Below are 11,652 nucleotides of genomic sequence, written 5' to 3' on the forward strand. Positions count from 1 at the left end.
ATTTAAGTAGAATAATTACTCAAACATTTAACAATACGTGATTACAGGAAGAAACAAGCCCGTTTTAACAGTCTAACCATGTTTCATTGTACATGTTGTGCACCACTAACCTCCTGATTCTTTTTTTGCCTCTTTTATTTGTTCGTGTACCCAATTCACTGAGCTCTGGATTCCTTAACTCCTACTGACAGAGCACAGCTTTTAGACATAGTTGGCCCAGGATTCCCAGCAGCCTTGGTAAATCATTGTTTGCCTGATTTATTTAGTCCCCTGGAATCTGCTTTGACCCCTTTGGCTCTGGGTCAGGAGACCTTGTCATGGTTGAAGGCTTAAGTGGCTCAGAAGGGCTGACTACTATGATTACTTTGGCTGCAACCTCTAAATGAATTCTTTCTGGTCACCATGTAAAGTACTTACATACTAATGGTTTATGTTATGTTTCTCAGGGGACTGCCCAGATACTGAAAATCTACAGTTTAGACCAGAAGGGTGTCAGTCTAGCAGACATGGAGTCTAAAGAAGAAATCAGTGACACAGACAGTGGGATTATTTTGCATTACGGTAGGCACATACATTGGTTTCCTAATATAATGAACTACACAGGACAGTATAGAAAATATGTGTTAGAATTACCAGTTTAAGAATTTAGAATATGTATGAGGAAGTTATGTGTGTAAGAAATCCAGATAGAGTATTTGCTGACTTACATTTAATTTGTATGTGTTTTTTATTTATAAAGCATAAAACACACTACCTGTTTTGCTGAATAACTTGACATTTTTTATGTCTAATCAAATAGGTTTATAGTTATTAGTTAATTGTATTCATTCATTCTGAATTGATTGTGTAATTTGCCTCTTACAATGCAGCACACATTGTTAATAGGTGATAGCTCTGGAACGCAGGCAGGTTCATTCTTGCACTTACTACAAAGCCACGCTGTAGCAAGTGCCAAATGTGGCTAGGAGATGTATTTCTAAAATAAGCTCTAATATCCCTAAAAAAAGAGCAGCATATGTACCGTTCAGCTTTAGTGGCGCCTTTACAGTCTGCCATGCTATTGCTGTTTGTTAATATTGTTTTAATATTTCGTTTACTCATTGCGTAACAGTCTTAACTTGCATTTTGAGTTTTTGTAGCAACAATTATGTGCTTACTGGTCTGACAGGGATATTGTTTGGACTGTATATTGTGAAATCCCTAAATTATTATTAGTCATACATTAAGAAAGGCTTCCTTTAAAATCAGGGTTGTACTAATTTAATTATCACAGTATAATACAGTAAATACATATTCAGTTTATGTTTTACACACATTTTGGCATTTGGAAAACAATTCTATCCAAATCTATAATCCGAACAACAGTTTGCTCATTTTCTGTCAACCAACAGTACATTCCTTGTAAATGTAACACTGTCATGCTCTGTCTGACTATCACAAAGAAAGATAATCAGTGTACACCGAACAGACCGAACAGTTTCGGTGCAGTTGCACTTTGCGTCTGCTTGATTATTGTGCTGGTAGGAAATAGTTAAGACTTATTGTGTCCTGCCACTCCTCTGAAAACGGATGTCAGTTTATACCTCATTCTTAACATAACTTCATTTATCTCAAATCACTGCCAGAATGAGACCGAACAAACTTCCTACTTAATACCTAGCATTGTTGTCAGGCCAGTATCCTGTACTGAAAGCCTCCAGCTATCAGCTTTTTACTTAATAATATTGTAAAATCATAGAAAAAAAACAGTTTAAAGCCAGTATTTATTGTATTTATTAACGGTCACATCTTAATAAAAAAGAATATGCACCTTACATTTTATCCAACACTATGTTCAGTATAATTTGAACCAATTTAACTTTTACCTGGGAATTTACTTACTTTACCAGATAGGTGTTAAGTGTGAACACACCCAGGAGCAAGAAGGTCATGTGAACTGACACAGTGGTTTCCCAGACAAGATCATGTCCAAATCTTGGATAATTACCTAGTTGGCTAATGAACAAAAGCTGACACATTAAGACGATCAAGAAATGACAGCAGAAAAACGTTAAGGTTGAACACGACTTAATGATGAGATGTCTAATAATTATAAGACTGTAAAAGTGGGAATTCAATAAAATGTTACACACAACATGTATGTCTGTGTTTATATATGTTATGAACATGTAGCCTATTAATTAACATGTAATTACCCTAAAAATATGCAATACTCGGCTTTTAAATGTGAAAGTGGCTTGTTTAGATGCTCATCCAGTGAAAACATACAGATGAGAAGTAAATAGCAAATATATACTATATTTATTTATATGTATTTGCATTATTTTATGCCTTGTGTCTGTTTATGTCTTTATGTGTGTTTTGCAGGGCCTGACAGTCCCACCACTGTGACGAAGGATGTGAGTACACACACTCGGGCTGTCAAACTAAAGCGCCAGTCACTGCAGGACAGACTTGAACTTTGTATACTGGAGTTGAAAAAACTCTGCATCAGAGAGGCAGTAAGTAACTATTTAAAAATAATAATTTATTTAATATTTGCCGGAAGCCCCATTAGGCATCAATTACAGTCTTCTTGGTGGATTTCATGTCTGGATTTGGGCAGTTTATCCCATTTTTCATGACGGATCCTCAAGCTCTAATAGATTAAATGGTGAGTGTGTGTGAACTGCCATGCTCAGGTTTCCCTAAAGATTTTCAATGGGGTTTTTTAATCTGCTCTTTGGCTGGGCTGATAAATATGTCCCAAAACCACTCCAGTGTTGTTTTGGCTGTATGCTTCGGGTCATTGTCATATTGAAAGGAACTGTTTGCACATGCTCTAGAGAATGTTTTCTGTATGGATGTTCCTACACTGGGCTGCATTTTTTTAGTCTTAGTTCTTACAAGTTTCCCCGTTCCTACCACTGGAGAAGTATTAGCCAGGTGATCTGCAGTGCCTGTTCAGACGTAGTACTTTCTAATCTATCCAAAGAGTATTTTCTTCTTATCAGACCTGCACATCTTTTTCCTCATGGTGCTAGACTCCTCCGTATGCCATTAAGCAAACAAAAGCTCTTTTGTTCTGACAATGCAGTGTAAATTGTGGTCCCTTATGGTCCCAGGTGTGTGCCTTTCCAAATCTGGTCCATTCATTTAAATCTGCAACAGGTGCCAGGTGGACCCAAGTCATGACAGTCAGTCTGTATCTTGAAAAAAACATGATGTTGTTTTGACATAAGTTATAAATCTTAAAAACAAGCAAAAATCTACACTGTTACTGTAAACATCAGTTAGAGGAACAGGATCATAATGTTCATTGTATCACATTTTTTATTAAATTAAGGCCAGGCACATGATAAAAATGCTTTGTGACTTTCTGACAAGTAATTATCACAACAGGAAACTTTTTAAAAGTTTTTTTTTAAGATTATAGGAATTTTATCTTGTATTAATAACAAGTAACGCAAGAAATTTTATCTTTTGTTAAAAAAAAGCAGAGATCCTTTGACCACTTAGAGCTGGTGTAGTTTTTTCATATATTTTACGTTTTACATGTAATTTTAAATCAATTCACTTTATTGAACAGTATAAAAGATGCCTGTTCTTTCAAAAGGAATGCCTTAATTGACACCCCCTTCATGTAATGTTTATTAAAATGGGCATTTACTGTCTTTCTGTCTTCCATCATTCACCACATGTGTCCATTATTTAATCTCCAGTTAAAATGTAATGGCTGTAACAATCCTAATTATTAAATAATAATGTAAGTTACTCTTGGAAGAGTGGCCTTTGCACTTGCATGGACTTGTTCTTGGTTTCTTAAGCCAGACTCTAAAGACACCTCAGCACTTTGTCACCTTATAGACTAAAATCATATCCTAGTCACTGTGTGTGTATTGTCTGTACTTGAAGAGGCACACCTAAATTGTGGCTCACCAAAGATTAGCTAAGGTTTGGCCAAACAGTCAGAGAAATATCAACACCGGAGTCGCTCTGTAATACGATTGTTCTTGGGAGGGACAGTTGAATTTTCTTGAAAGCTGAAGGATAAAGAACAGAATCACAGTGTTGCACAAGCTATAGTGGTTGAGAACAGAAACTTGCCTGGACTTGACTGGACTGAATGTAGATTGAGGATAAGCAGGAAACCTGGTTAACTAAAAAGAGTGTCAGTTTCATTTTTTCAACTGTTCTCCTAACTTGAGAGTACCATTCATTATAATATTATGGGTGTATTCATTTATACAGGAGCTGACTGGGCGCTTGTCCTCCGATTACCCTGTGCTGCCTGGAGAGAAGCCACCACAGATACGACGGCGGATTGGAGCGGCTTTTAAACTGGATGAGCAGAGCATATTGATTAGAGAGGAGGTAAAGTGCAATAATATTTACCCCTAACCAAAGAAAAGTCAGAGTTGTGCTGGTATTAAGCTTCTCAATGTACAATACAATTAAAAAAGTGCAGAAACCTTTCATATTATTACCTTTATTTCATACCTCATTTAATCTGAAGATTTATCTTTAGATTTAGACTTCGCTTCCATTTTTTTTACTACATCGCTTGTACTTGTTCCAGAACTCTGAGCTAAGTTCAGTGGAGGCCAAGCTAGCCCTGCAGCAGCAGATCTATGTAGCGGCTTGCAGGTTGTCCCAAGAGGAGCATCTAAACAAGACGGTGAAAAGGAGCCGAGTGCAGCAGTGCAAGCGGGAGGAACAGAAGCTCCAGGATCTTCATGAAGCTGTGTTCCGGCTGCGTCTTGAACATGGCCACAACTCACCGCGGCCTGGCATTGTCATGGTTAAACGTGAGGACTCTGTCTATCTGTAAAGCGAAATGTCTCTCTTTTGTAGTGATGTGGGTATCTCTACTTCTAATATAAAATTATAACATTGCATTTACAGATCAAGGCACTTCGGAGGACAGTTCGTTGTCAGATTTAGCAGTGTTGGATGAAGGTAAATGTGGCCCCCTAACAAGTAGCAATAATGTTATTAATGTTATGCATATTGTTATAAGTTAATACCAACACTATAGTGGTATAGAAACTGACCTTTCATGAGCAATTAATGACACACACAGCAATTTTGCAAGGATTAAATAGTAAGTTCAGAGACCATTACAGTAAATGACTTATCAAATAATAGGAATGTTGTTTTGCACATTCTTTATGTTTTATCTAATCAGCTTCAACTGTTTAGTGTGAGAAATATGCCCAAATAAGGGGCAGTTACTTTTCTACACCAGATTAATGTAAACTTATTTCAAACAAACATATAGTCGCCTGTTTTATTTTAACAGGATACAGAATATTAAGGAACTAAGCAAAAGTTTTAGACTATATTTTTATAGCCTCTTCTTTATAAGTCGTTTCTACGTTGACTGTGTTTTTCTTTCATTTTTACTTTAGAAGAGTTGACAAGCCAGTCATCTCAGGCATCCTCCGAGCCCCCTCCTGTAATAGAAGCTTATTCTGTTGCTCCAGGCCTTTCCTGTTGTTCCGTCCCCCCCACCGGCCCCCTGCTTTATCCCCCTGAGCCCAGCTTCCACCACTCATCCCTCGAGCATTCACACCAAAGCCCCCCTCCTGTGTATGACCCTGCCCCCATCCAAAACTCACCCTGGGAGGAGTCCAGTCTCGATCAGCCTTACCAAAAGAAGAAGAAAAATCGCTCCAATACTGCCAGTTCCAGGTATTAAAAGTATAAAGCATGGGTCGAACAAAGAGGGTTTGACTCAGGCATTTGAATTTTGAACCTCTTTTAAGTGCTCTTAAAGTGCTCTTTATAAAACGCATAGTAATCTTCAGGGTGTGTGCAGCCACACCTCCACTTTAATAGCCTTGTTAAACAAATTGAAGTAGTTTGTAGAAAATGTATAAACATTTAATGCCTGCATACACAGAAGAATCAGAAAACTAAAAATGTTACTACCAAGTCAGTTAGTGGTCAGATTTCTTTTTCAGTAGTGTCTACGCAATGTGTAGCTATAAAAAACAAAATGCCTTTTTTTAGTTCGCTTTGTCGACAATGTAGTGACATAGTGTTGATAAGCACTACATTGTGTTATTATCTTAATGTTCACAATGCATTATCATTCAAACATTTATTGCCCTTTTCTATGCACGTTGCCCCGTGGCACGATACATTTTTACCATGCATAGTTGTTGTTTCCATTACCTAGTACCCATGCTAAGTTTGGTATTTGGTTACCCTTCTTCACCAGGGACCAAGTGTCCCGAAGCGGCCTGTGTGGCTGGACTAAAAATAGAATCGATTTAAAATAGATTTTATTACAGCAGTTTTAGGGGGAAAAATCTGAATCCTAAAATCATTCTAATTCTTAATCCTACAGTCCTGCTACGACAACTACTTTGCCTCCATTAGAGGTTTGTTTAGAGGAGCCAGACCTGAAGCTACAGATGCTGAAACACACCGCGCTGAGGCACGCCAAGTCCAGCAGTACTCCCTCGACTCCAGAGATGCATTTGCGTACAGAACGATTTTTAAGGTCGGTAGTTGTTTCTAAATAATCAAACATTTAGAACATAATATGATTTTAATGGTCTTGATTGACATTATTGACATTTTATGCCTGCATGCACAGAATTATCAGAAAACAAAAAAAACTTATACTACCAGGTCAGTTAGTGATCAGATTTTTTTTCTAGTAGTGTTTATGCAGTGTGAAGCTATAAAAAACAAAATGCCAGGTTGTGACATTGTTAAAAAGCACTACATTGTGTTATTATCTTAATGTTCACAATGCATTATCAATCAAATATTTATTACGCTTTTTAATGCACCATGGTATAGTATATTTTTACCATTTATAGTTGTTGTTTTCATTACCAAGTGACACGTACTGTTCCTAAGTACCTGTGCTAAATCGTTCTAATTCTTAATCCTACAGTCCTGCTACGACACCTACTTTGCCTCCATTAGAGGTTTGTTTAGAGGAGCCAGACCTGAAGCTACAGATGTTGAAACACACCGCGCTGAGGCACACCAAGTCCATCAGTACTCCCTCGACTCCAGAGATGCATTTGCGTACAGAACGATTTTTAAGGTCGGTAGTCATTTCTAAATAATCAAACATTTAGAACATAATATGATTTTAATTGTCTTGATTGACATTATTTCATCTGTTTGGATTTTCACAGGGTTCCCAATAGTGAACCACCGAATAATACAGAACGAGACAGAGGCCGGTCACGGGGTCCCAGGAGAAGACTGACGGATGTTATTTCAACACAACCAGTATACTCCTCAGTGACTTTGACTAACAGATTCCCATTGTACTACTCTGGCTCTGATGACAGCAGCTCTGAGCACTCGTCGACTTCCTCCTACATTAGCTCATCCACCAAGGAGCCGTCGGCAGAACTGGAAAGGCTATGCCAAGCACAGTACACATACCACTACCCCAATTACATCTCCCAGTCCTACCTACCTCCCAGCTACAACATTCAGCAAAACCCTTCACCACAGCCGCCCTCCAGTTTCTACAGAGGGTATGCAGACGAGGGTAGAAGCCCATACATGGACATGGACATGGAAAGGATATACTTCGGGCATCAGTTTCCAACTCCTCACACCAATGGCCACGGCTATGACGAGGCACCACTACAACCGCAGGCGCACAGACCGATACCCTCTCATTTAAAACTGTCCCGCGCACCCTCGCTCAGAGATTACCCTCAGCATCCGAGCAGGGCCCTCCCACGTCAGGTGGTTTCAGATGAGCTTAAATCATGGCATCAGCGCTGCCAGCTGCGCCCACGCCGGCCATGCTCGCTGGACAGGCACCGGCAAGGTGCTGTGCTAAACGTGCCCGGGCGTGAGTCACCGCTTTCCCAGCAACACGGCTTTCATAAACAGGTAATATATCTCTTCCTACTACCGAACATGGTGCATATATAGAGACAGGAATGTGTTAGCAATCACTCTGAGCAAAATCAGGGCTCAGATACAACATGCATTTGGAAATTAATCAGTATTTAGATCATGAAAACACAGATTCTCAGTCGTCTGCTTAAAGGAGCCCAAAAATATACCTAAATCTGCTACAATTGCTGATAATTTTGATGTCTTAACATACCATGTATGTTGGGAAATGTACTGCAGGGGTATAAAGTACATAGTAATGGTATAAAGTATAATCTAAGGTCATTCTTTGGCCAATCCAGTCTTTGGCCAAGTGCAGTGATAGATGTGTCCAGTCTCACATGTCGTCACAAATCATAGCACAACTAACTCTGAATAGTTGTTCAGTATGTGGCCTGTCCCAAATGGAGAAGTTTGTACATTGTTTAATGCAATAAAACACATGAGGTTTATGACCCCTTTATTACATGGTGTTAAAAATCTTAATTAACCAGCTGATTAATGTGACCTTTATCTGTTCATATTAACAATTTGGTTTAAATACTAATGTACACAAACAACCCTTTTATAGTTGCAGGCTTGGTGAAACAAAGATAGCCCAGGCTCAGCTTACCGCCGTGTTTCAATCTGTCCAGGAAGGGAAAAATGTTAAAACATATTTTGTAAAATGACTCTGGCACTGCCTGGGCCTGTCTGTAATGCCACGGTTCCTGCCTTGTTTTAATTCCTCTGTCAAATATACTCATATATTAAATTCAAGAGAAAGCTATTTATAGATGCACCACTGCTAATGTAAGTTATATTTTTTGGCACGATGTATATGTGTGAACTGATAAGAATATACTGCTTATATGCTTTTGAGAATCGACAATTGCACCAACTGAACTAAAACATTACAAGTGTGGTTAAATGAAGAGAACTTTTGGAAATCGTCCCTCACAGTGTTTTCTCTACATATTCTTACATATGCAGCCAATGTTTAACAATACGTCTTAACTGTACTAACAAGCTACGGTCAAATTTTAATGGTTGCGTTAGTTTTCGTGTTTTTAGGTTGTTTTACGAACGAGTCTAGTCTGGGCAAGGTGGTGGTAGAATTTAAAACCACAAGACTACCACAAGAACTATTAAAATCATGACGATCGGGCAGCCATATAAGGCAGAAAGAAGATATGGTAAGGCAGATGTATATGTCTGTGTCTGTGTTTCTGTAAACATACACGACCAGTCATTTTTTCAGGGTGTTACTACACTGTTTAGGTCAGTACTTTGACCAGATTGCACCGCAGGATACAGCATATTGATATTCTAATGCCGAAAAAAGGCAATTCAAAGGCTATTAAGAAAGTGCGGTAGAGGTCTGGTAGACCCAAAGCCACAACAGCATCAGAGGAAAGGTTTCTGAGAGATAAAAGTGTGCATGCGTAAGTATCAGCGTAGTAACCACAGTGTTAGATTTCTATATACACTTTCTAGTGCCCCACTTAAAACTTTATTAGAATGCACCCTGGTTCCTAAAATGTGTTCAATTGAAAAAATGTGTTCAAAGTACCAGTAATTAGAATATGGACTTGTTCAGGTTAACATAATGAAATGAAATGAAATATCAATTACAAAACCTGATCTGTTTTTCTAGGTCAGCGTTATCATACACGCCCCAAGTATCCGTAAACTGTAGCTCTTTGATGCAGAAGCTCCGAGTGTTCACAGAGTTTATTCAGGAGACAGAGTGTGGGAACACCGACTCCGCTCGAAACACACAGTTGCTACATTCCAGCATCGTGTTTCAGTTAATGATTTACATGGTCAAGTGTTCCATAGATTGGAGCAGCTGGAATGTTTTCAAGAACATTATTTAGTTGCTTCTATAAAAATGCATGTCTTATTATTTATTAGCCTAAATTGTATTTGTTTATTTAAAGTGTTAGCAAGAAATTTTATAGAAATGTCTATGTGGGAATTACTTTAAGCCAGAATGGTGCAATGACAAAAGGAAATGCTGGTAATATGGAATGAACAACTTTACATACACTGTGGTATAATCTAAAGAGTGTTGTTTCAGGTCAGAAAGTGTCAAATATTCACCCTATAAAATTGCAAAAGTCTGATCAGCCACTAAAGAAAACATCATTGCTGCCATTAGTCAAAGTCAAAGTCAAGTCAAAGTCAAAATTGCTTTATTGTCAAAAACTGCAATATGTACAGGACATATAGAGGATTGAAATTACGTTACTCTCTGACCCATGGTGCAACATTACACATTAATTAACAATAAACCTATAATAAAAGAATAAAAATGGAATAAGAATAAACACACTCTGAAGCGCAAAATATATACACTGACAAATATGAAAATATAGAGGTAAAAATGACCACCTGAAGAATTATAAAAAAATTATAAAAATTAAAGCTTCTACTAGATTTTAAGTGTTTGTGTGTTCAGTAATCAGTGACTGAAAACTAATGAAACATAAATTGGTATTGATATATAGTAGGGAATGTAGAAATCTGGAAATTCCAAAGAGCCGTAATAAATGAGTCAAACAGCTTGATGTGCACCACTCCTTAAGTCAACACCGCTTAAGTTACTTTGTATGAAGGCATTTCCTTGCAAAAAGTCTGTGCTGATACTGGTTAGAAACTGGGTCCCTTGTCTTTTCCAGTCTTCTTATCCAGGACAAATGCTTTTCAGCCTAAAATGTACTTTTGTTCTCTCCTTCAGGTACACCAAGGGCAGCTTACACAAAGAGACGGAACACCAGTAAAATGGTACGAAGAAGACAAAGAAATTGTAAGCCAGGTGTAACGATGGACCTTTTATTAACAAAATACACTACCAGTCAAAAGTTTTAGAACGCCCTATCCCATTTTTCTATATATTTTTTTAAATAATTAATTTTTGATGTCTGTTACGACACCCTCTAGGTTAGTGCTTTCACCATATTGCACTGCAGGATATGATATATTGCAATTGTAATGTTTACAAAGAGGTAATTAATGAAATAACAGAGGCAGACCCTTCAAAAGTTTTGGTCATTCCTATGGATACACCGTGAAGAAAGCGAAGGTATCAGTGCGTACAGTTTCCTACACCATCAAAATAGAATTGGAAACTGGAGCAATTTTGTTGCAGGAAGACGTCCGGTACACCCAAAGGCGCTACCACAGCATTTTGTAGTGCCATGCAATGTCTAGTTGGTCAAGGGTTCATCCTACAGCCAGACAATAAACTGAAACATGCCTCCAGGTTTTGTCAGAGCTACTTCAGAAGACAAGAACAAGGTGGTAGGTTTCAAATCATGAAAAGTACAGCCTCCAGACCTAAACCCCATCAAGCTGGTTTGGGATGAGCTGGATAGAAGGATGACAAAGTAACATACTGTTGCAACTTGTAAGTGTTAACAGTGTTGGACAGAACTTTCTAAACCATATTTAATTTCTCAAGAAAATGAGTCAGTTATCTGCAAAAGATGCAATTTGAGTCAAATTTAGACTCATTTTTAGCTCCAGTTCTTTAAATAGTGTATGTTTTCATTTTAGAGTACATCGAGACATTAATCTGTGTAAATATCAATAAAAACGTGAAATGTTCACCTGGTAGGGTACCTTTTATTTATGTTTTAATTTATTAAACCACTGTGGAAAATATTTTTCTGTGGTTATATGGATAGTATTCAGAAGCTGTTTTAGATATTAACACTACAGTGTTTTATTTTTACACCTGAACACTTGCTGTGAAAGATGTTTATAGAATAAATTGTATTTCTACATTTTTGTACAAGTATA

The 11,652-nt window shown here is 37.8% G+C and overlaps 1 protein-coding gene across 3 annotated transcripts; it reads left to right on the forward strand.

Annotated features, from left to right (window-relative positions):
- The first annotated feature begins 215 nt into the window (after window positions 1–215).
- inavab (innate immunity activator b) lies at window positions 216–11,652 on the forward strand. 3 transcript variants are annotated; one of them, XM_062986525.1, is made up of 10 exons: window positions 216–561; window positions 2,368–2,501; window positions 4,231–4,353; window positions 4,559–4,787; window positions 4,885–4,938; window positions 5,391–5,673; window positions 6,335–6,490; window positions 6,893–7,048; window positions 7,143–7,860; window positions 10,589–11,652. In XM_062986525.1, the coding sequence occupies exons 1-10, from the start codon at window positions 507–509 to the stop codon at window positions 10,670–10,672; spliced, it is 1,992 nt and encodes a 663-aa protein (XP_062842595.1). In that variant the 5' UTR covers window positions 216–506; the 3' UTR covers window positions 10,673–11,652. The 3 variants fall into 3 exon arrangements, with proteins under 3 accessions (XP_062842595.1, XP_062842596.1, XP_062842597.1); XM_062986526.1 differs by having other exon boundaries at window positions 5,394–5,673; XM_062986527.1 differs by lacking the exon at window positions 6,335–6,490.

The sequence above is a fragment of the Trichomycterus rosablanca genome, chromosome 24, assembly GCF_030014385.1.
Source record: "Trichomycterus rosablanca isolate fTriRos1 chromosome 24, fTriRos1.hap1, whole genome shotgun sequence".
Classification (NCBI taxonomy): Eukaryota; Metazoa; Chordata; class Actinopteri; order Siluriformes; family Trichomycteridae; genus Trichomycterus; species Trichomycterus rosablanca.